The 24214-nt window shown below is 46.3% G+C and overlaps 4 protein-coding genes and 1 long non-coding RNA gene across 6 annotated transcripts; 3 read left to right on the plus strand and 2 right to left on the minus strand.

Annotated features, from left to right (window-relative positions):
- On the plus strand, positions 1-2413 carry rpl14 (ribosomal protein L14). Of its 2 annotated transcripts, none has more exons than XM_058047097.2 (6): positions 1-57; positions 823-924; positions 1022-1116; positions 1186-1285; positions 1834-1887; positions 2302-2413. In XM_058047097.2, exons 1-6 carry the CDS (start codon positions 55-57, stop codon positions 2374-2376), a joined length of 429 nt encoding a protein of 142 aa, XP_057903080.1. In that variant the 5' UTR covers positions 1-54; the 3' UTR covers positions 2377-2413. The 2 variants fall into 2 exon arrangements, with proteins under 2 accessions (XP_057903080.1, XP_078647877.1); XM_078791751.1 differs by lacking the exon at positions 1-57 and adding an exon at positions 274-303.
- A 922-nt stretch (positions 2414-3335) lies between these two features.
- Positions 3336-7390, plus strand: LOC131101610 (digestive cysteine proteinase 1). The gene is made up of 11 exons (XM_058046905.2): positions 3336-3520; positions 3651-3710; positions 3780-3872; positions 4266-4438; positions 4887-5148; positions 5214-5409; positions 5732-5925; positions 5991-6082; positions 6566-6727; positions 6800-6989; positions 7055-7390. Exons 1-11 carry the CDS (start codon positions 3466-3468, stop codon positions 7240-7242), a joined length of 1665 nt encoding a protein of 554 aa, XP_057902888.2. The 5' UTR covers positions 3336-3465; the 3' UTR covers positions 7243-7390.
- A 180-nt stretch (positions 7391-7570) lies between these two features.
- LOC131101611 (solute carrier family 22 member 6-B) lies at positions 7571-13833 on the minus strand. The gene is made up of 13 exons (XM_078792048.1): positions 13324-13833; positions 13135-13245; positions 12685-12756; positions 11928-12281; positions 10507-10610; positions 10108-10262; positions 9776-9944; positions 9587-9701; positions 8580-8686; positions 8287-8498; positions 8111-8219; positions 7821-8033; positions 7571-7758 (listed from the first exon to the last, which is right to left on the minus strand). Exons 4-13 carry the CDS (start codon positions 12252-12254, stop codon positions 7695-7697), a joined length of 1575 nt encoding a protein of 524 aa, XP_078648174.1. The 5' UTR covers positions 12255-12281; positions 12685-12756; positions 13135-13245; positions 13324-13833; the 3' UTR covers positions 7571-7694.
- A 730-nt stretch (positions 13834-14563) lies between these two features.
- Positions 14564-22696, plus strand: trak1b (trafficking protein, kinesin binding 1b). Its single transcript, XM_058046904.2, has 18 exons — positions 14564-14769; positions 14910-15104; positions 15328-15404; positions 15471-15587; positions 15655-15755; positions 15846-15951; positions 16019-16097; positions 17443-17573; positions 17642-17716; positions 17776-17913; positions 17990-18066; positions 18986-19237; positions 19305-19579; positions 20321-20439; positions 20557-20761; positions 20826-20931; positions 20992-21117; positions 21201-22696. Exons 3-18 carry the CDS (start codon positions 15354-15356, stop codon positions 21781-21783), a joined length of 2541 nt encoding a protein of 846 aa, XP_057902887.2. The 5' UTR covers positions 14564-14769; positions 14910-15104; positions 15328-15353; the 3' UTR covers positions 21784-22696.
- On the minus strand, positions 15973-17744 carry LOC144899524 (uncharacterized). Its single transcript, XR_013627697.1, has 3 exons — positions 17632-17744; positions 17436-17552; positions 15973-16040 (listed from the first exon to the last, which is right to left on the minus strand). It is a non-coding gene; the product is annotated as an uncharacterized LOC144899524 (long non-coding RNA).
- Positions 22697-24214: the final 1518 nt, after the last annotated feature.

Genomic DNA, 24214 nt, shown 5'->3' on the forward strand with positions numbered 1-24214 from the left:
GGTATCTGCTTCTACCGGAAGTCGGGTCTTTCTTTCTGCTCCCCGGCTGCCATCATGGTAGGTGCGCCATGACTGATTTAGCATTTACAGTACGCGATGTTTTTTCGGAAATGTGTCCTCTAAACTGCCACAAAGTTCACCACGTGTACGCTCAAACACACTCGTATTTACTGATCAAAGAGTTTTAAACTAGCATCAAAGTTTTATCGACGTATTTGCTTGACGGTAAAATGTCGGCTACCAAGCGCACTACAACGTGGTCCTCGACTGCAGAAAAGGCCGTTGGCCATGCTAAACTTCCATGTTGGTATATGTCTCAATAATTGTTGCTTAAACCATATTCATATTCGTATGAACACATGGCTCGTTGAAATGTCATTTAGTTCGGCTCACACTTACTTTAGGCATGGTTTGGAGGAGTAGCTCGGCTAGTGCTAATGGCTAGTTTAGTTGTCGAGTGTTGTCAGAGATTTAAAACAGTCCTTGCATTTGACACAAATTTCTGTAGCTAAAGTGTACCTACCACTGCAAAGTGAGGAACATAAATATACTTATATACTTATATTCTGACAGTGCCAGTGCAACTAAGTTATTCAATAGTTACAATCCATAAATGTGTAATACTTGTGTTAGCTAATACAATTTGTCATAGTTTCTGTTTTATATTTTGTTTCACGTATATGTATTTTGAAATGCTGAATCACAATCTCAAATGTCTTTCTGTAGTTTGCTATTGTAATCAATAAATACATTTATGAATACCATCTATTAGTATTGCTGGAATGTATACTTACTATTAACACGTCACTGTGTAAATTTCAGGTGTTCAAGCGCTTTGTCGAGATTGGCCGCGTCGCCTACATCTCTTTTGGACCTTGTGCCGGCAAGCTTGTGGCCATTGTTGATGTTATCGACCAAAATAGGGTGAGTGCTAAAAGGCAGGCCCCATGATAGGTGTGAAATTTCAATTGGGCTTTTTTTTGTTTTTGGATTGTTATATGTATGCTTGGTGAATTTGCAGGCTCTTGTTGACGGTCCCTGCTCAGGTGTGAAGAGGCAAGCTATGCCCTTCAAGGTCATGCAGCTCACAAACTATGTCATCAAAGTTCCTCACAGGTGAGAGCAAGCGCTTAAAAGTCTGTCACTGGTCACACAGCGTTTCTGAACATTACTGTGCATCCACAGTGCCCGCCAGAAGTTTGTGAGGAAAGCCTGGGAGAAGGCCCAAGTCAATGAGAAGTGGGAACAGAGCAGCTGGGCCAAGAAGATCGAGGCAAGACAGAAGGTAAATATTCCATTACTTATCAAAGGTAAATGCATTATTGCCATTGAGAAATTTAAACACATTACAACCCTACAGGTGCACCCACTTAGATCAAGTTCATAATAGGAAAGTGTAGCGCCTTTCACACAGCTATCTGGCAAAATTACTACTTGTACACAATCCAACACAGCAGGATATATTGACAACTGTGTGCAACCAGCAATTATATTTCAAGTGATGCCATCGTCTGGTGCGAAGCATAACATAAACGACTAGACATACAGCATCAATTGCTTCCAACACGTCACACCCTTGTCCCTGTCGCTTTCCCTACACCCAACTGGTGCCCTGCCTCTGTTGCGACTCATATACTCAATATCTCTGAAGGTGGAAAGTTATCTCTTTCCATTGATTTCTTTTGTGTTGTTACAGAAGATAAAAAGGCGGAAAGTAGTCATTTTTATATTTGCCTCTTACTGTGGCGTGTTACAATTGATGACATTCAAGAATTCCATCCCAGGTTTGCGATGTGAACAGAACATGACTGGCTTTTCTTCATTTCTTTGCAGAGGGCCAAAATGTCTGACTTTGACCGCTATAAGGTGATGAAGGCCAAGAGGATGGTAAGTGATCCAGTAGGGTTTTTTGTACAGCCGAAACGGGTAGCAGCAAGACAAGATGGTGCCATTTATTTATTTCTTTTTTACATTAGCCAAAAATATGTTAACCAGGGCACACGCTAACAGAGTGTTCAATAACATCGCTTGAACTTTACGCTGTCATTTAAATTCAGGGTAAAAAAAAACACATTGTAATGTAATTGTTATTGTTTGCATGTGGGGTCAGTTGAAATGTTTTGCTAATGCTGCAGAAAGATATTTACCTGTTGGTTAGCAAATGAGCTTAGAACTGCTGTTAACTATTAGTGTAATTCCTATTGTACCTGTGTGGTGTGATTTTTCCTTGGTGTGAACCGGCATTTACTCAACAACTTTACTGTATCGCTTTCTAATTATAAACTTTTCTTAACCTTGCAGAGGAACAGGATCATCAAGCAAGAGGTGAAGAAGCTGCAGAAGGCGGAAGCAAAGAAAGTGGAGGCAAAAAAATGAAATGGTTTTCAAAATAAAAGTTCAGATTGATTCTTCACCTTTTTTCTGTGGATGTTTGTTAGTGACAAGGTGTTAAGATAAGTTATGCCTTTATTCGTCCCGCCGTGGGGAAATTTGCATTGCACAGCAGCAAGAGAACAGAATCAGTTAAGTAGTACAAAATACACAATATTTAAAAAAAAAAACAGGTATTAACAATTTGACCCAGAGTTATATACATATACAGTTTGCAAGATAATATGAGATTAAATATATGACCAGTCGATAAACTGAGATCTTGCTAGTAAGTTAAATATGAGGCATTATAAAAATACTGCGCTTAGAACTTAATATATTGCACTTAGAGCTTGATATTGCACAGTGAATGGAGTCCGGAATAACTATACTGAATATAAAAACAAAATATTGCACATATGCTTTGTAGTGAAAGACAAAATACATATGCATGTCTTGTTATTGCAGATGACACTGTTTTTAAATCACTGATGTGCCTCAAGCAGTTGGGACATAAACTTGAAAGCTTTACGGTTATTAAATGTGCCAAATATTGAGTGCATCATGAAATTAGCTGCTGTGACTCAATGTACTTGATGCAATTTAGGGTACATATTTAAAATATCCTGTGCAAATTAACAGTATAAACAGTGGATTTTAATCAGCTGCCTCTCCTGTTGACCATATTGTCTACACTGACATCTAGCTGTAAGTTTTGTTTTAGCGTTTCACATTTGACAATATGTGAACAAACTCATTTACTAAGTTAATACATTACTAAAGATAATGTTTTACGTGTTAAATAAAGCCAAAGAACCGGCGAATTCTATGCCCGAAAGTGAACGATCACATGACGCTAATCACATGATATATATTTCGGAGGGCGGGGGGAAGCCCGTCTTCTCTCATGTGATTGGACAACCTACTTCCGGACCTGATTGTGATTTGTCGAAAGCACATAACTCGTGTTCACCGCAGCTGTTTTGTTTGCGTCTTTTCACGCAGTCGTAGTTTTTGCAATCACGGTGAATGTTTGTTTCAATGTAGCTCGACTGGTTCGTTTTTTAATGTTGTATTTCACTATTTAAGGTAAAAATGACGCAGTGTTGGGTCTTTGCTGCTCTTCTTTTGAGCACTTCTGTTTTAAGTGGTAAGTGGAAACGGTCAATAATTTAGCTTGTGCTATGAAACAAGCTAGCATTGTCATTTTAATCGAATGCCTTCTAATTATTCGAAGGCATTCGATTAACGAGGCCTATCCTGCCTATTTTTGTTTCCAGATTCGGAAGCAAAAGCATTCCCTTCGCTTCCAGATTTCGGCACTACTTATCATGTCAGAGGTAAGACAGATGATTAATTTATCTTTTTTTGTGCGTGTGTGTGTCCTCTGAGTGATGTTTGTATTACAGGAGTGATTTCTTTACCTTATGCTGAGATCAGGGAGCCATTCGAAGCCTGGTTTGACCTGAAGGCACAGTCCAGCCGCATAGATTACTACAATGGTAAGAAGTCTTCATGTGACCTGAATCAGCTCTTCTCTCTGCTGTGTGGGATGAGAAAGTGAGAAGTGTTGTATCAAATCCAAGTGACTGGAGCGGAGCATAAACAGCCATTCAGGCACTCATGTGACATCTTCTATATGACAAAATCCTGAGCAGTTTTTAGGAATGTGCTGCAAAAACGTTTAGGACTCAACTCATCCACTCTGATTCTCTCACACGGGACACATTTGCCGCCAGTTAAACAGCCCCGCTTTATATGCATTCATTTCACCTCCAATACATTTCTATCACCACCATGCCACAGCCACAAATAGATTGCAGTCTTTTTGTTTCTTGCCAAACACATCCATTAGTTTTACTGGTATTCATTTCACAATATGATGATGCCATCAGGACAAGTGTCAACATACCAGTTGGGGGCGGAGCAGTCCTGGGGGGCTTCCTACAAGATCTCCCCGGAGACCACAGAGGAAGTGCTGAACGTGATGAAGTGCTTCCAGGTCAACGGAACTAAAGATGAAGTGGTCACGCCACAGTCGTGTCTGCCTGATGTGCAGGGCTTCCAGGTCATTATCATTCATTCATTCAATTTCTACCGCTTTTTCCTCACAAGGGTCGCGGGGGTGCTGGAGCCTATCCCAGCTGTCTTTTGGGTGAGAGGCGGGGTACACCCTGGACTGGTCGCCAGCCAATCACAGGGCACATATAGACAAACAACCATTCACACTCACATTCATACCTATGGACAATTTGGAGTCGCCAATTAACCTAGCATGTTTTTGGAATGTGGGAGGAAACCGGAGTACCCGGAGAAAACCCACGCATGCACGGGGAGAACATGCAAACTCCACACAGAGATGGCCGAGGGTGGAATTGAACCCTGGTCTCCTAGCTGTGAGGTCTGCGCGCTAACCACTCGACTGCCATGCCACCCTCATTATCATTTGTATTATTATTATTATTATTATTATTATTATTGCTGTTATAGTTAATTTCTCTCCATTTAATTTGTAGTTCTTAAGGATGGAGGACTACGGAGGCTCTCTGTGTGAAGTATGGCAGAACGTGACCACTGTGGGCTACAAGAAGAACACGTATACGCTGTGGGTGACCCATACTGAGAAGCGTGCCCACGATGTCGAAGATACTGCCACGCCGCTCCACTATGAGATGATGGGATACAACACCCTGCTGGGCTCCCACTTTGACAAATACCTGGTGGACTACAAGGAGTTCAGCTCCTACGTGGACCCAAAAGTCTTCATGCTTCCCGAAGGTTTGCTTGCATTGCGGTGAATCCACAGCATGAATTACACGACACAAAGATGTGTTTTCCTGCAGGTATGAGCTGTGGAGGCTTCCCTGGTCCGGGTGTGGAGCATCACATGTTGGCCAATCCCATGAAGGATCTCATCCACTCCGCGTCTTCAGGCCACTCGCAGCGCATCTTCGCTCATTTCAAAGACAAGTTTCAGCGGCGCTACAGCGACGAACAGGAGCACGAGGAGCGAGAGCATGCTTTTGTACACAATCTCAGGTGGGAGAACTGGCGATAACTGGAGGGAGGCTGACCACAAATTGGCCAAAACATTACATGGAATCATGATTAATTTGTTTGAAAACTGGTAAATCAGATGAAAAATGGTAATCATTTGACAGCACTAATAACTTTGATAATGATTGGGAGTGCATGAGAAAGTAGAAAGCCTAACTCTTTTTCACCACATGGTACTTACTCACCTCTACTCTCCATTGATGCGGTTCCATTGGTCAAAGCAGGTACTACAAGGTGCTATTTCTAGTACCCATGTGGGTGGGTCCACTGCTGGGTCCTGAATGTGTTCCATCTCCACTCCCAGATATATCCACTCAAAGAACCGAGCGGGTCTTCCCTTCACGCTGGCGCTCAACTCCCTGTCGGACCGCACCATGTCCGAGTTGGCCGTCATGAGGGGTCACAAGCGTGGAAAGACTCCCAACCGAGGACGCCCCTTCCCTTCTATGATGTACCAAGGAGTCAAAGTTCCCAAGACGCTGGACTGGCGGCTCTACGGTGCGTGGATATCATTTCAATTGTGTTAATTGTTTTTTTTTTTGCTAAGGTGTGGTGTCTTCCAGGCGCTGTGACCCCCGTGAAGGACCAAGCCATCTGTGGCTCCTGCTGGAGCTTTGCCACCACTGGAGCGCTAGAGGGCGCCCTCTTCCTGAAGGTGAGAGAGGGGCAGTCCGCCTTCAAAGACATTCCTCCTCCTATGTTGCCTGGTAACTTGATCCAAACCTTGAAGCCGTATATTATGGGCTCTGATGGCACCCCATTGAGCTTCTGGCTCTTTCTCACAGGCACACATGCATACTTATTGTATGGCTCGCTCTTGGCTGTTGGTTTGCCCATTTGGAAGATTTTACACTCATTGAACACTTCATTAGGTACACCCAACCCTATCTACCGAATATTGCCTTCATACAGATATTAATACTCAATGAGTTCTTTATGAAAGTAAAATACGATAGGAAGTCAAGTTGTACTTTTGTCAAAAATAAGTGAGTTAAAAATACATCTCATGCAAAAGTAATGAAACTTTTAGTCTGGATTATGAATATATTGATAAGTGATACAGAAACTATGGCTGGATGATTATGATGCATCATTCCCATATTTTCCATGAGTGAAGTGTGCGTGATCTGTCTTGCAGACGGGATCCCTGCAGGTTCTCTCCCAGCAGATGTTGATGGACTGCAGCTGGGGCTTTGGTAACAACGCCTGTGATGGCGGTGAGGAGTGGAGGGCGTACGAGTGGATCATGAAACATGGAGGCATCGCCACCACTGAGACGTACGGACCTTACATGGGAATGGTGAGAATGTTGACATAAATATTATTTATATTAAAAAGTATCACTAAGTAATACATGTATTACTCTTAACAGAACGGTTTTTGCCATGTGAACGCGTCCCAGCTGACGGCACGCGTCCAGAGCTACACCAATGTCACGTCTGGTGACGCGGAGGCTCTTAAGGTGGCGCTGTTTAAAAACGGCCCGGTGGCTGTGAGCATCGACGCCTCACATCGATCCTTTGTCTTCTACAGCCACGGCGTCTACTACGAGCCTGCGTGCGGTAGGTCCTCCGCTGCATTAACGCTTCATTTGACATTTTAAGCATCCATCCGTTCATTCTGTCAGGTAACACCACCAATGACTTGGATCACGCTGTGCTGGCGGTAGGATACGGCACCTTGGATGGAGAACCCTACTGGTTAATTAAGAACTCATGGTCCACCTATTGGGGCAACGACGGCTACATCCTCATGTCCACCAAAGACAACAACTGTGGCGTCACCACGGATGCTACATACGTCACCTTAGCATAAAAAGTGCACATTTTCTGTCCGAGTGAATCGATACATTGATGTTCTATTGCAGGATGTTTTAAACAGGTCTTTTTGGCTTTTTTAAATACCACTGTTTGAGTGCCTGAGGGTCAGTGAAGTAGATGGATGGGCTGTCTGAATTATTAAAAAAAAAAGTTAATGACTTTTTGGACGACTTTATTCCTGGTGTACATTTATAGACGGTCCTTTTCATACGGAAAGACAATTCAACTTGAAAAGCAAGTATAGTAATAATACAAACGAAGAACAGGCTAAATAGGCATCGAGTTGGTATGTTAACGTAACATGTAAGCAGTTATGTCTGTGTGTGGGGGGGTACTGTCTAATCAATACACAGTAGACCTTATATAGTGATGTAAGATACATATAAGTATATGTTACATGAGTAGTAGTCACCTTGGACTTGTACCTGCATGGACACGTAAACATGGTCAGTGCTGATCCGGGCTGGGGGCTTCACGTGTAGCAAGAAGCTCCTGGGTGGGAGGCGGCCGCCTGACAAAATAATATGAAATGTTCAGAACCCCCCCCAAGGAAGAAATGGAAACTAGCGATACCTTGTGTCCCAGTTCTCTGCATCCTCCACCAAGTCGGGAAGGGGTCTGTTTGCCGTTTCGGGCAGCGCCAAGGCCAGGGCGGCACCCAGGAGTTGGGATGCCCCGAAGATGAGCAGTGGTATGGTGGGGGTGACATTGTGGAGCATGTTGATAACGGGGGCCAAGACTCCCCCCATCCTTGCAAACATACTGGACACACCTAAACCTGTTTGCCTGACAGGTCACATGACAGCATGTCACTTATATATAGGATACATATTAGTATTGTACAGCCATGAAAATAATCCCACCGTAGCACAGTTGGGAATATCTCAGCAGTGTACACGTAGATGATCGCTAAGGAGGCCGTTATTCCAAATTTCCCCGCCATCGCCATTGCAGTCAGGACGTTGGGATGATCTGATACATATTTTAAAATAAAAAATAAACTGAGCTGGTACATGATGATAAAAGATGTCAACCTCACCTGCGGGGACAGCCAACATAAGCAGACAGGCCAACCCCCCCAAGGCCATGAAAACACTCTGAGAGAGCCGGCGGCTGAACGGCAGGGTGATCAGCACCAGAGAACGCGCCGGAATCTCCACCAAGCCGAACACGAACTGGGTCATGTAGAGGTCGGTGCCCAAGCGGGACACGCCCAGCGAGAGGCAGTAATACACCAACATGTTCACAAACCTAGCAAAGGTACAACGTGACTGGATACCAGACCCAATGGCGCCGGGAGTCGTCGCCAGATTGATAGTGCTGATACTTTACCAAAGGTAGAACAAAATCAGGGTCCGCTTCCTCATCTGAGGAGTTTGGATGAGATCCACTACTTTGGATGTTCTCATCTCTCCACGCGCCATGCAACACTTCTCCACCTGCACACGCAAACACACCATAAAGTGGAACACAAGTTTAAAAAAAATATATATATATATATATATATATATAAATTATATAATTTGAGGTAAGAGATAGGGTGAGGAGCTCAGAATAGAGCCGCTTCTCCTTCACATCGAAAGGAGTCAGTTGAGGTGGCTCGGGCATCTAGTCCGGATGCCTCCCAGACACCTCCCCGGTGAGGTGTTCCGGGCATGTCCAGCCAGGAAAAGGCCCCGGGGCAGACCTAGGACACGCTGGAGGGATTATGTCTCACAGCTGGCCTGGGAACGCCTTGGTGTCCTTCCGGTGGAGCTGGAGGAGGTGGCCGAGGACCGGGAAGTCTGGGCTTCCCTACTAAAACTGCTGCCCCATGCGACCCGGACCCGGATAAGCGGAGGAAAAATGGATGGATGGGTAATTTGAGGTGGTGATTTTTGACAAAAGTGGTAAGGGGGACCATTATGTAATTTTTTGATTTCAAAACGTTAGAGAAGGCGGCACGGCTGTCAAGTGGTTAGCACGCAGACCTCACAGCTAGGAGACCAGGGTTCAATTCCACCCTCTGCCATCTCTGTGTGGAGTTTGCATGTTCTCCCCGTGCATGCGTGGGTTTTTTCCAGGTACTCCGGTTTCCTCCCACATTCCAAAAACATGCTAGGTTAATTGGCGACTCCAAATTGTCCATAGGTATGAATGTGAGTGTGAATGGTTGTTTGTCTATATGTGCCCTGTGATTGGCTGGCCACCAGTCCGGGGTGTACCCCGCCTCTCGCCCAGAGACATCTGGGATAGGCTCCAGCACCCCCCGTGAGGAAAAAGCGGTAGAAAATGAATGAATGAATGAAAACGTTAGAGAAACATATTTCCTTCCAATCGTGGTGTGGGCGGGGCCTTACTTGAACAGCGGGAGGCAAGACACGCCCGTTGACAAGCGCTGCCTTGCGGAGGAGCGCAATGGCCTCCGCCCGTCTGTCGTTGGCCAGCAGCCACCTGGCAGAGTGAGGAACAACCCTGGCGAGACCAGAGAGAAGATGTATGATGCATTTAAGTGCACGTGGTGTGGTTTCTTAGATGTTGTCCCCAACCATATATAGAAGATGAGCAGGAAGCCGGGGGCTGATATAGCCACCTGTAACTTCCTCCAATCACGTATCAGGTAGGCAACACCCGACAGCAGCATGTAGCCCGCACCAAAGGCGAAGTCTGTGATGATGCCGACCAACATACGCCTCTTGGTGCACGTCCACTCTGTGCCTGAAGGGGAACCGTGGAATACGACTTCATTTTAGTAGCACACAGTATCACAATATTAGAAACCAAAAAACTATGGATAAAGTTGGACATTTTGGAAAATTTGGCTGTGGAAATAAAGTCCAAATATTATGGGACAGGATAGGTAGGATTGTATGATGTTTACCTAGTACGAATGCGTTCATGATGACTCCAGATATGGTGGTGCCAATGATGAAACGAAGCATCACATAAACGATGAAGTTGGGCGAAAAGGCCGCCGCGACTCCAAACACCGTCTGCAGAGCGATGGACAGCAGCAGCACGAACCTCCTGCCATATCTAGGAAAACATGAGCTTCCATTGCCACTGTGTGGTCCATCATAATAAAAGTTTTATCAAGTTTTATCGTGTTGTACAAGATACGACTAGCGGCCATTTTCAGCCTTGTTCAGTGATCCGTGTATTCTACTTCTACATGGTCACCGTACACCGAGGACTCCAGCTGGCTCCGCCTCGCCAGCCATGCTTTGATGCCAAGCTGTGGCTGTGTGTTGGCGCCGTGCACTCAAGAGGCGACGCCTACCTGTCAGCCATGGATCCAAAGGCCACCGACCCCACCAGCAGTCCAAACATGTAGATAGATGATCCCAGGGTGTTCAGTCCCGCTCGGTCGCACACAAGGTCCCACTGGGGGATGATGGAAGACGATGTTAGTGAAATACAACACTAAGTATTTAGACAATCCCAATGGATTTGACTCCAACATCCTTCTAAATACCTCACTTTAAAGCAGTCCTAACACTTTGGTCACTGGTTAACGCCTTTTACACTAGTGTGACCGCAAATCTATGGATCCGCTCACATACATACATACATACATACATACATACAGCAGCATACATACATACACTGATGTATCCACAGACATACATACATACATACATACATACATACATACATACATACACTGATGTATCCATCGACATACATACATACATACACTGATGTATCCATCGACATACATACATATACATACATACACTGATGTATCCACCGACATACATACATACATACACTGATGTATCCACAGACATACATACATACATACATACACTGATGTATCCACCGACATACATACATACATACATACATACACTGATGTATCCACCGACATACATATATACACTGATGTATCCACAGACATATATACATACATACATCCATACATACGCCGATGTATCCACCGACATACATACATACACTGATGTAGCCACACACATACATACATACACTGATGTATCCACCGACATACATACATACACTGATGTATCCACCGACATACATACATACACTGATGTATCCATCGACATACATACATACACTGATGTATCCACCGACATACATACGTACATTCATACACTGACGTATCCATCGACATACATACATACATACACTGACGTATCCATCGACATACATACAACCATACACTGATGTATCCATCGACATACATACATACACTGATGTATCCACCAACATACATACATATACATACATACACTGATGTATCCACCGACATACATACATACATACATACATACATACATACACCGATGTATCCACAGACACACATACATACATCCATACACTGATGTATCCGCCAACATACATACATACGTACATACATACACTGATGTATCCATAAACATACATCCATACATACACTGATGTATCCACCGACATGTTAATGTACAATATGGGGAGCTGTTCTTGTTGTACTGTTAATGCACAGCATGAGTCCAACTGTTCTTAGGCTACGGCTACTACTACTACTACTACTACTACTACTACTACTGCTACTGCTACTGCTACTGCTACTGCTACTGCTACTGCTACTGCTACTGCTGCAGTCTGAGGGGTCCCGCCGCATACTGTGTGTTAGCCAAGTCCTATCCAGGTCTCCCTACGCATGCTTGATGGTGCTTGTATGGAGTGTGTATGCATCACCTCTGTGACTGTGGTGCTCTGGAAGGTGTCCTGCTTGTACACCCATCCCTGACCACAGGGGATCAGCCCAGTGTGGTTGGCGTCTGAAGAGAAGCAGGCAGACTCCGCCAGACTGAAGTTAGGACTGACGTGAGCGTCAAACAGCGACCGATTCCAAACTTCAGAGCTGCGGCTTTCCCGGCATCGATGCGGCGGTGTGGCTCCAGTGAAGATGCTCACCATCATGTGGAAGGCCAGCAGGACTTGGGGTAAACATATCCAAATGTACAAAATCTTCTGGAATTTCCCAAAGCCGCCGATGGCAGAAAGAATTTGGTCGAAATTCATTTTTTTAGGGAACTTGAAAGTAATGACCTGAAGATAGAGAATAAGATTTCTCATTATCCTGCAGAAAGCTCAAAGTACAAAGTACAGTCGTGTCACGTGGTACAGCAATGTTTTACGTAGGTCATTTTAATGCAGCCTACATTTGAATTCATTGATTTTATTGCTCTTTAATGTAAACTATTAAGCATGCCTGAAACAAACTAACTTTTTTTTTCTTACATAACACTCAAGGAAAAAATGTAGATTTCAGAAATGATGGGGGTACACGTTGGTTACAGATGGGGAGGGGGCAACACACGCACGCGCACACAGGCACAGACACAAATGTTGTGTTCAATGAGGTTAAAAACGTGAAGCAAGCTAAATAAACATCCACCATTTTATCAACTTACGATGGAAGGTGAACCAAAATGGGCTCTGGTGGACTTACAAGTTCTGGCGCTCGTGGAGTGACAGCGGCGACGGCCAATCAACTGCGTCAATTGATGAGTTTGTGGGCGATCTAAGGGGAAACAGGATTCAGCTTCGGCGGCCCTTTTCAGCTTTGACGATAAAAAACAACAGGGGACCGAAACTTCCTTTTGAAAAAGTGCATTGGACATGCCCCCCCCCGTATTACGTCCGTCTGTTTCTATAGGGTGCACCTAAACTATACAGTAACGTGGTTTGAACGCTGGCTCAATGATGCCACCTGCTGCTCAATTTAAGAACCACACCTGAGCTTGAACCCCTTTTATTATTTTTAAAAAAACATTTTATCTATCTTTTTATTGTAGAGTATTTACAGTAGTATCGAACAAACCAAAACCCATTAAGAAAATTGACATGGCCCACCACCGCCAAAAAACAAGTGAGCCACGCCAGCTAAGCATTCACTCACCTGGTAATTAGGCTCCCTGTTACCTATTACCTGTCTGGGGATGAAGGAATCCGCTTTGGACGCTGATGCATCGACTGAATGGAATACGATGGTGCGGCATCAAACGTCATGCTGTGGAAGCACAGAGCAGTATCGGTAGTCAATCAAACCACAAGGCCACACACACACCTGGCATGACACAACAATTACCTGGTCCTCTTGGGCTCCAATACCTTCTCCAAATCTCGACACCGTGGACTCCCACACGGCACCAAAATGTGCAACCAGAAAATGACAGCATACTGGACATTATTAGAAAACAAAATTAAATTACATCCATGCAATGTTTGCTCTGCCAAAACGTGAAATCCCAGTATTTGATGAAACATCACGCCATCAGAGCATTTGAAAGTGTATTTGAACACAATACAAATACTAGCTCCGATCAATTATACTTTCTGGAGTAATTAGGAATTTGCATGACTCTTTCGCCAACGCGGTACATCGTCTGCCTTTTATTTTGAAATGTACACCCGGAAGTATAATTGTGTCATGCATATGGTACTTGACGCTGTCAAGGGAGGCTCCATAGAGAATGGGAGACAGTAACAAGAGATGGCTGCAGGGGAATATGACAGGCCCGGCTTGGTAGCGATTTTGGAAAACCTTCCGAACGTGACCTCGACTGTCACGAGCTGCCAGTACCCGGAAGTAGCGGATAACACGGATAACACCGCCCTCCACCCTGGCCTGCGAACACTGTGAGGCGGCGAGCATCACCCAAAAGGATCTGCTTTGTCTACCCCGTTCAAGCCGGTCACCAGTGAGCGTAAGTACTTTTTTAAACAAATCATTTCAAGTCGTGATGTAATGCATCGTGCAGTGAGCTGATGATGGTCATGTGCTGTTTATTGTGTCCTCGTAAGGACACGGAGCCGCATCCGTGACGTCACATGGTGATGAGGGTGAAGCCACACCCTCAAATAACACTGCCACATGAATGAACCCCTGACCCACTTCATCAGTGTCTGCACTTGCTCGTTAATAAACTGGGTTATTATCAGTCACTACAATATGCCAACAAAGGACTTTTCATAATGGAACACTCCAGATGCTAATGCTAATATGCCGCCTAGTGGTTTTGAACAAATGATTTCTTATTTCCATCTAGTGTATTAATAGTGTTGATGTCAAATCCCCCTTTGTACACTATGTTCTGTTTCAGTCCTTGGAGGACTCAGAGGGAAGTGCTGCAAGGTCACTCACTCTATATGCTGTTATATGCCGTTACATGAGGACGCATGATAACCAAATCAGTTAGCATGCTATAAAATGGTAATGAAGAGACACTTTTGAAAGATTTAAGTTCATCGTTGGCAAGCATCCCAATGCAGACTCAGCAGCACTCAAGTTAAAGGCCGGACTTGGACTGTCTTTCTGTTAGAGGTCAATGGCCGCCGCTTCCCTTCTCTACTGATTGCCGAGCCAAGCTGGCCTCCCCGGTCGCCTCCCTCCCCCCCGCCCCAGACCCGGACCCCGACCCAGATCCGGATCCCGACCACACTGACGAGGAGCACTATGTAGGGGAGGGCGAGTCCACGCAGCTTGAAGCACACCGGGCGCCCTCGGACTACAAGGACGCCGAGACCATCACAGGTCCGAGTACTACCTGACATATATTTGACTTTGCTTCCTCTGTGAAATTGATTTTCTATTTTTAGAATGCGGTCCAAACCACAGTTAGAGAATTAGCGTGCTAGTCTATGACAGCAAGTGTTGGTTCTGTGTGTGTTCAGATGTGTGCAACAGCACCGACCTGCCAGAGTTTGAGATCATCAGCCTCTTAGAGGAGCAGCTGCCGGTTTATCGCCTACGGGCGGACACCGTCTACGGCTACGACAACGATGACTGGCTGCACACACCCCTGGTGGCCTCCGACACCCCGCTGGACCTGACCACCGAGCAGATAGAAGAGACGCTTAAATACTTCTGTAAGTCTGCACTGATTTGGAAATCCAATTCCAATACAGTTGGAATAGGTAAAGATTGTGGAAGATCTAGAAAGCTTTCTGTTCGGGTTATTGTATGTAGCTACTCTATAGGAGTCCACATCTGAATACAAATCTTTTTGTGAGGAATCTTCTACAGTCTGCCGAGGTTACGTGACTGGAGATGGACTCTGCGTGTGTTAACCTCCACTTCCTGTTTCCACAGTGCTCTGTGCGGACAGAGTGGGCCAGATGACGAAGACCTACAATGACATTGACGCCGTCACACGTCTTCTGGAGGAGGTGCTATTTCCATCACCCGGATCTTTGTGTTTGAACATGTAAATGTACCTCCTCTTCATGCATTAGAAAGAGAGAGATCTGGAGTTGGCAGCAAGGATCGGTCAGTCCCTCCTGAAGAAGAACCGAGTTCTGACGGAGCAGAATGACTATCTGGAGGAGCAAGTGGGACAAATCACTGAGGAGGTCCACACACAGAGGTGTAAGCTAGCATTCAGCATGCCAGGATTCTCTCTGACGTGTCCTCTTCCAGGTGGCACAGCTGCACCATGAACTCAACCTGAAGGACGAGCTGCTGCAGTTTTACACCAGCGCGGCCGAGGAGAGCGAGGAGGAGTCGGGCGCTTCCCCAACGTCAGCATTTAAATCACTCGCATGAATTAGAGGGCTTAAGATCAGGAATGTGTGTTGGGGAGGCTGACCTTGTGTTGATGTTTCCAAAAGGGGCAAGAAGAGTCGCATTGAAGGCGCCTGTGGAAGCTTCCTGAGCGACACGCTGCAGAAGAAACTCAAAGAGCTGGAGGAAGAGAACCTGTCGCTCCGGTCTGAGGTGCTTCGAAGAGATACGTGCCACCGCGGAAGCAAAATATATCATCCTCATCGTCTTTTCTGTGCAGGCTAGCCATCTCAAGTCAGAGACTGAAACGTACGAGGAAAAGGAGCAGCAGCTTGTCAATGACTGTGTGAAGGAACTCAGTAGGTTTTTTATTGGGTTTCACAAAAAAAAAACGCTCATCCAATCAGAATGCAGCATTAGAAAACAATGCCACCCATGACTTTCTACAACAAAATGGTGTATCTCGAGTTGTAGAAAGTCCTGGTTGGCGTCGTTGGAAAGCTTGTCCTGCCTTATTGGAGGGTAGGACTTGGTTCCAAGTCAAAAGGACCTACCCTTTGGGAGTTAATCACGAAAAAACGCTCGTCCAATCAGAATGCAGCATTAGAAAACAATGCCACCCATGACTTTCTACAACAAAATGGTGTATCTCGAGTTGTAGAAAGTCCTGGTTGGCGTTGTTGGAAAGCTCGTCCTGCCTTATTGGAGGGTAGGACTTGGTTCCAAGTCAAAAGGACCTACCCTTTGGGAGTTAATCACGAAAAAACGCTCGTCCGATCAGAATGCAGCATTAGAAAAAAATGCCACCCACTACTTTCTACAACAAAATGGTGTCCCGAGTTGTATAAAGTCCTGGTTGCCGTTGTTGGAAAGCTCGTCCTGCCTTATTGGAGGGTAGGACTTGGTTCCAAGTCGATAGGAACTACCCTTCAGGAGTTAATCGCGAAAAAAATGCTCGTCCAATCAGAATGCAGCATTAGAAAACAATGCCAGCCACTACTTTCTACAACAAAATGGTGTCTGGAGTTGTAGAAAGTCCTGGTTGGCATCTTTGGAAAGCTCATCCTGCCTTATTGGAGGGTAGGACTTGGTTCCAAGTTGATAGGAACTACCCTTTTGGAGTTAATCGTGAAAAAACGCTTGTCCAATCAGAATGCAGCATTAGAAAACAATGCCATCCATGGCTTACTACAAAAAATGGTGTATCTCGAGTTGTAGAAAGTCCTGGTTGGCGTCTTGGAAAGCTCGTCCTGCCTCATTGGAGGGTAGGACTTGGTTCCAAGTCAATAGGACCTACCCTTTGGAAGTTAATCGCAAAAAAACTTGTCCAATCAGAATGCAGCAATAGAAAACAGGAAATAACTAAAGAACGATGAACGGTGCTATCGATATCGATATATTGGTACCAAGTGCTGCCCCACGGGCTTTCCAACCATGCTACCCTTGACTGGACTTGCCAACTGTTATAAATCCCTTCCACGTAGTCAAAAGTCCCCCAAATGTTTTGTGGTGGGATAGATCATCTGTACTGTAATACTGTATGCTAAAATTGTGCTTGAGACAGCCCAGTTTTTTTCAAACCAGGAATAATGGCGCCGACTCTCATGAATGAGTAGCGTGGAGGTGCAAGGCGCCATGCAACCCTGCTTGTATTTGTTTTTTGTTGCCTTTCTTTGCACCCCAAACTAACTCTTCACCTCGCAGGGTTGTCCAGTCTGCAGATTTCTACCATCGCAGAGGAACTGGCCCGTAAGACCGATGATGCCTCCCGACAACAGGAAGAGATTACACACCTCCTCTCCCAAATTGTAGACCTGCAAAAGAAAGCCAAATCCGTGGGTGAAGACACACAGGTACCCACGTTGCATTGCTTCCTCTGCTTATTTCGTATACCTGTGTGCAGTTGGCGGTGGAGAATGAAGAGCTCTCCCAGCATCTCATCGCAGCCAAGGATGCTCAAAGGCAACTCACCGCAGAGGTGAGGCCACGCCCACTACACACTGTAAAAGATCTTTTACATATCGAATGTCATAACAGCTGCAAGAGTTGGAGGAGAAGTACTCCGAGTGTATAGAGATGCTGCACGAGGCCCAGGAGGAGCTGAAAAACCTGAGGAACAGAAACTACGCTGTGGGAACACCCAGACGCTACCATCCTCTGGGACTGTACCCCATGGTGAGGGAGAACCGTGTGTGTGTGTGTGTGTGTGTGTGTGTGTGTTCAAGTTTTTTGATTGACATGTGTTTTACAGGACTCATTGGCTGCAGAGATTGAGGGAACAATGAGGAAGGAGTTAAGTCTGGATGACCCAGAGTGTGAACAGCAAAAGTATGTACATATAAAGTATATTATACTACATTCATAAACATATGTACCACATGAAACCATATTACATATACACCTACCAACGGCAAAATGACTTAACAATGAGTTATTGCACAACAAAGCAGCAACAGAACCGATGTTGTAATTGAGAGTGGAGGTCGCTGTATGAGATTTATAGGTTATCACGTGGTTTGTCTGGTATCAGGCCAGGTATCATGCCCCCAAGTTTTGATCGAGGGCTGATACTGGCACGCGGGGGCATGATACTGGGCTGATACCAGACAAACCATGTGATGATCTTATTATCACATACTATTTAATCATGAGCTTGTATTTGCATTTTTAGTTTTTTCGATCATTTCAAGAGTGTCCTCCTCATTAATGGTGATAAAACGTTCCATTTCTAATATTCTGTTTGCTATTTTCCCTATTTGTCTTTCGCCGGGAGTGTCAACCGCTGACATGTTGACAGAGCACAGACGGCAGCAAAACAAACGCTGTGTGTTCACGCTCGTGTGCTGTTCTCTGATTGGTTGTTTCACGGGCACGATACCAGAGCAGCACGCTCTGAGTGGACAGCTACGGGGGCTGATACTGGACATGGTTAAACTCTATATTTTATCAGTATCACTGCCCTGGGCTTTGACACAGTATTATTTCGGCCTTTTCCCGTATCATTCATGGGCGGTTTCTAGGGTAGAGGGCCAATTAATATTGTAGTATGTGATAATGTACTTTATCACATACTACAGTATTAATTGGCCCTTCGGTCTCGGGCTGATACTGACACTTGGGGGCATGATACCTGGCCTGATACCAGACAAACCATGTGATAACCTATAAGCATCAAAGGACTACAATTCCTATTCATTCATTCAGTCTTAACTAAGCTGCTGTGCATCCAATAATGCTGCCTTTTTAGAATCCATCGCAAGCGTGTTTTCGAGACAGTCAAGAACGTCAACCAGACGGTCCGTCAGCGCTCTCTGACCCCAACCGGCGCCAACATCCCGGGCTCCAACCAGTCCCTGTCCTCATCCCGCACGTCGCCGCAGTCCAGCGGTCTTACCAGTCCTCACTCCAGTGTGTGCGGGGTAGACCTCGCTGGGGACGGCGTCACTCTTGACAACCGCACGCAGAGCATCCTCATGGAGACGGCGTCTAATCAGGAGAGGTGAGGACAAATGGGATATATGGGGGGGGATTTAACGCTGTTAAAATGTGACTTCTAATTCTGCAAGGATGACAGAAGGCCAAGAGAAGAAGGCAAGTGGAGCTGAGGATTTGCGTCTGGCCCTGCGTCGCTTGTCTCTACGCCGTCAAAACAACCTGAGCGAGAGGCGCTTCTTTGAGGAAGAGAGGGAGCGCAAGCGAGGAGGAGGTCACCCAGACACTCTGGGCCACGGGGGCATGATCACCCCTTCCGAAAGCATCATGTCACTGGGAAGTCTCCACTTGTGGGCCTCTAGGGGGCCATACCTCCCTGATAAACTCCAGATTGTCAAGCCGCTTGAAGGTGAGGTAGTGGAAGAAGGCGGGGTGCGTTGGGTGGGGGGGTGCTAGAGGGAGAAAAAGGGAGAGGATGGGTGTGGAAAACCGGGGCTGGGGATGGACGAGGCTGGCAGCAGGAAGAGGAAGGCGGCAACCAAGAAGACGGACACGCCTCCCTCCCAATGCTCTTTGCTTCTGTGGCTGTGGCTGTAAACGTATCGATGCATGTACACTATGTATAAGTGGATGCAGAGGTTCCCCATTTAGATGCAAAAACGCCGTTTACTGCCCTCTGTTGGTCATAAGTAGTATCGTATATTCTCATTGGCCACAATGTGAACTCTAACTCTAACTAACATAATTTAATAACATTTAAAAAGTTCTAGAACTGCTCTGCTTCATACTGGGATGTGTTTTTCTAATATTTAGGTTGCCTAATACAGGCCAAAATATAAGAAAACGTCTTAGTATGATGCAGTATTAAATTGTGCAAGCGTTTTTTAATATTGTGGCAAATTGTGTGTCTGCTTGTGTTTTCATGCTCACAGTTCATTTTTCTTTCCTTTCATCTGCTTTCTATTCTCATTCTGTCCATGTCTATTCAGTTGTGTATTTTCCTCCAATAAAATACATTTTTCTCCTTCATTTCTTCCTCTCACGTATTTTCGTTGTTTAGCTCACCCTAATCCGCTGTCATCTGTTCCTCATTAATATGCACCATTTTTGGAGTATAGCACCCCAGTGGTCACTCGTGTGTTTCCACCAGGTTCGGCCACCCTGCACCACTGGCAGCAATTAGCCCAGCCGCACCTCGGGGTCATCCTGGACGCAAGGCCGGGAGTGGTGTCGAAAGGCTACAGACCCCTCGAACTGGAGCTTGACCAGGTCTGTGGGTCCACTGTCCATGTATGTTAATATATTCTGAGCCCTTCATCTTCCATGGTGTTATTCATGGGAACATACACACGATAATGGTCTTCTTATGGCTTCTTATGTGTGCAGGTGTATTCATGGGGCAGCTTTGAGGAGGATGAAGCAGCAGATCGCTACTTTCAGAATTTACCCACCTCCTCATCCACCGCCTCTCCAGCTACCTGCACGACCACTACGACCGCCGGCACCTCCAGTCTGCCCCCGGCTCACCTGGGTCCACCCTCTCCGCCTTCGCCGTCCCCTTCGCCACATCTCAGCAACACAGATGCTCTAGGTAAGGGAGAAGTACACATGTTCATCCAGTGGCTGATTGACATGACAGTTGATTCTGCTGGCAGCCGCGTACTACCCGGGTAAATGCATGGCCCACACCAGCGCCACCTACACCTTCACGACATGCCGCATCCTGCATCCTACTGATGAGCAGACGCGGGTCACGCCCAGGTAAGCAACATCAACAACATTTTTCACCATCTTATCCACATCCATCACCTTGTTTTGCAGTCTCAATGCCATCCCCGCGTCGTCCTCCTGTGTGATGACCAGCTCCCTACTGGGAACGCCAGCGGCAACACCCTGCACGCCTCGCAGGCTCAGTCTGAGACCTTCTGAATCATCAACTAACCTCAGGCAAGGCTCCTGAAACACAAGAAAATGTATCCAAATCTTCCTAGAATAAGATGCATATGTTTGTGTGTGACGCTGGTCCCCAGAGATGCCACCCGCACCACCAGCACCTCCCTGGGCTTAGTACGCCTCCTTCAGGAGAGAGGGATCTCTGCAGCCATGTATCACCAGAGTCAGGGTCTGGATGCCGCTCAAGGCAGTGAAGGCGTCTTATTCAGCACCTCCGTCGCTCCCAACAGACCCCCTGACCCGGACCCCCTGCGTCCCACCACCCCTCCAAACTCCCCCACAGGACAGGGGGCTTCATCGGTAGCCACCTCCATGGGCTTCGACTTCAAGAGCCCCTCCTATGACAACTTCCTGGCCTCCAAACCGGCTCGTTCCATCCTGAAGGAGGTGACGGCCGGCATGAGGGGCCGCCAGAGGGGCCGGGACTGCGAGAGTCAGACTGACGTGAGCGTGACCGTGCACAACCTCAACCTGCTGGATAAGGTGAAGCGGCTGGGTGTGGCCGGGGCACCTGGGGCCAGAGCGGTGAGTCCAAGCCCAATGCTGGGGCCTCTGGGCGGGCTGCGTCGATCGGGCTCCCCCTTTGGACCTGATGGGCTAAGACGGAACAGGAGTTATCCGGCTAGCATGGCCATGAAAGCTCCAGGTCCTCCTGAGTAGTCTGGAGTAGGGAAGGAGGAGGAGGAGACAATCAGTGAGGAGGACTGGCTGCTGGGCAGTCACATGATATCTGGACACTGCATTAACAACAACGTACAGCAATGACACACTAATGCAGGATAAATCATCCGTAGAAGAACTTGCATCTCCTTGGGTGGTGCAGATGTAGCTAACGCTGTGTCCTGTGAGTATGTAGCCATTTTTGTAACATTGTTGCTTCCTTTGAAACGTCTGCCTCCCTTTCACACTGCAATGAATTGAACACTTTTTGCTAATTTGGATATAAACCAGTATAAAAATAATATTATTTTAAATATATATACATACTATATTAGCCACTGCTTCAAATATAGCACGCTTCCCACAGACTTTGCTGCCACCCCATAACAAAGTATGTGTCACTAATATGAAGACTACAAATTGACACAATCGATTTCTTTGGTTTGGATGCTTGGGCAAGGCAAACGGAAATTGGCTGCCACACAGCGAAAGTTTATGATGTTGCTGTAAAGTGGACCTTGTGGGAGGGGAGGAAGCTTTGATTGATGTTTGACATGAGCGAGGGACAAAATGAGGGTCACACTGCTTCATTTTTAACCCATCACTGAAATGTCCATCATAGCTTGTTATGTGCATAAGCACATTTCACTATGGCGTCAGGGACATTATGCAAATCAGCCAGGGCTTTTGCAATAAAACGAAATTAACCATCTAAGCTTTTTTTTTTCTATTAATCACAGTAACTCATTACGCCAGCAGGTGGTGCTCATGAGTAACTTAGCAGCACTTCAACTATCATCCATCATACTCTACTCCCATTTTGTCATCCTTATCTCTAATGCAGTGATCTAAGGAGGGTGCCTTATTTAAATGATGTTAAGCCAAAGGAACCACAATATCAGCCAGAGAGCTTCCTTTAGCCCTTTATCAAACTCACATGGCATCACAAGCACACTTTTAGATGGGTTTAAATTGCGGTGGTGGTATGTTACATCTGTAAACACAGCTGCCCCGGGTCAGACAAGTGGAAACATGGCTGCAAATTCACACCCATAGCCTGTACGACCACAAACCAAACATTCATTCCCAGTGTGGGCAGTAGTGGGGGGGCAAGGTGGCTGAAGTTCTTGCCCACTAGTTTATTCATTCAGTGATTCATTTTCTACCACTTATCCTCACGAGGGTCGTGGGGGGTGCTGGAGCCTATCCCAGCTGTCTTCAGGCGAGAGGCAGGGTACACCATGGACTGGTCGCCTAGCATGTTTTGTGGGAATGTGGGAGGAAACCGGAGTACCTGGAGAAAACCCACGCATGCACGGGGAGAACATGCAAACTCCACACAGAGATGGGCAAGGGTGGGATTGAACCCAGTTTTCCTAGCTGAGAGGTCTGCTAACCACACGACCGCCGTGCAGTCCCCCACTAGTTTATTCATTCATTCATTCATTCATTTTCTACCGCTTTTTACTCACGAGGGTCGTGGGGGTGCTGGAGCCTATCCCAGCTGTCTTCGGGCGAGAGGCGGGGTACACCCTGGACTGGTGGCCAGCCAATCACAGGGCACATATAGACAAACAACCATTCACACTCACATTCATACCTATGGACAATTTGGAGTCGCCAATTAACCTAGCATGTTTTTGGAATGTGGGAGGAAACCGGAGTACCCGGAGAAAACCCACGCATGCACGTGGAGAACATGCAAACTCCACACAGAGATAGCCGGGGGTGGGATTGAACCCAGGTCTCCTAGCTGTGAGGTCTGCTAACCACACGACCGCCGTGCAGCCCCCCCACTAGTATGGTTTATTAAAAGCAACAAAATATCCTTCCTGTTTTCCTCATCTTTGCTCTCAGCACATCTGATGAGGTGATGGTTGCTAACGCTCCTCCTTTGACCTTGACATCAAGTCATAAATGTGTCCATGTGTCACCTATCCCGAGATTATGATCCCTTCCATTTGGGTGTCCTTGTGTTGGAGCAGGGTTCCCCCATGAGGTGACCGTTCTGATTCCTGACACCGCAGTTCTCTTCTCGGCGCCCTGTCGCGTTTTGTGTTGCTGCTTCCCATCTCGGGAAATTTTAAATTTCTTCTCTACTCCTTCCCTGTGTTGCTGGTCATTATTCCCGGAGTACAGCCCTGTTGTGCTTGGAAGTCTCCCTAATCAGGGTGTGTTTACTCCGAGTATACTCATATCACTAGTTAGCCTGCATCATACATTGTCCTGGTGGTTGGTGTTCACAACTTCCACCTTCCTGCCACTGGCTTCCTTTCAGCTTCGACCAATGGCATTCATCCGAGCCTCTGGCAATATCCCTGGAAGTCCATCACACCGAGGAGTCATTCCTTCCGTTGCAAGCCCTGTGCTCAATCCCCAACCTGCTCTTTGTCTGGCCTCCTTCAACCAGTCCAGCATGAGAAGTCCTACC

Source organism: Doryrhamphus excisus, linkage group LG7, assembly GCF_037039965.1.
Source record: "Doryrhamphus excisus strain RoL-2023G ecotype Guam linkage group LG7, RoL_Dexc_Guam_v1.1, whole genome shotgun sequence".
In the NCBI taxonomy this organism is placed as follows: domain Eukaryota; kingdom Metazoa; phylum Chordata; class Actinopteri; order Syngnathiformes; family Syngnathidae; genus Doryrhamphus; species Doryrhamphus excisus.

Bases quoted from the DNA above. Each gene is read 5' to 3' on its own strand.
- LOC131101611 (XM_078792048.1), bottom strand. From the start codon at position 12,254: ATGAATTTCGACCAAATTCTTTCTGCCATCGGCGGCTTTGGGAAATTC. The intron at 10,263-10,506 runs GTAGGCGTCGCC...ATGTTTTCCTAG, and splicing joins TTTGGATCCATGGCTGACAG to ATATGGCAGGAGGTTCGTGC. The intron at 7,759-7,820 runs GTATCGCTAGTT...TTATTTTGTCAG, and splicing joins GCAGAGAACTGGGACACAAG to GCGGCCGCCTCCCACCCAGG.
- trak1b (XM_058046904.2), top strand. From the start codon at position 15,354: ATGACGAAGACCTACAATGACATTGACGCCGTCACACGTCTTCTGGAG. The intron at 17,574-17,641 runs GTGGGTGAAGAC...ACCTGTGTGCAG, and splicing joins TGCAAAAGAAAGCCAAATCC to TTGGCGGTGGAGAATGAAGA. The intron at 20,762-20,825 runs GTAAGGGAGAAG...TTCTGCTGGCAG, and splicing joins CAGCAACACAGATGCTCTAG to CCGCGTACTACCCGGGTAAA.
- rpl14 (XM_078791751.1), top strand. The intron at 925-1,021 runs GTGAGTGCTAAA...GTGAATTTGCAG, and splicing joins ATGTTATCGACCAAAATAGG to GCTCTTGTTGACGGTCCCTG. The intron at 1,117-1,185 runs GTGAGAGCAAGC...GTGCATCCACAG, and splicing joins GTCATCAAAGTTCCTCACAG to TGCCCGCCAGAAGTTTGTGA.
- LOC131101610 (XM_058046905.2), top strand. From the start codon at position 3,466: ATGACGCAGTGTTGGGTCTTTGCTGCTCTTCTTTTGAGCACTTCTGTT. The intron at 5,149-5,213 runs GTTTGCTTGCAT...GTTTTCCTGCAG, and splicing joins AGTCTTCATGCTTCCCGAAG to GTATGAGCTGTGGAGGCTTC. The intron at 6,990-7,054 runs GTAGGTCCTCCG...TCATTCTGTCAG, and splicing joins CTACTACGAGCCTGCGTGCG to GTAACACCACCAATGACTTG.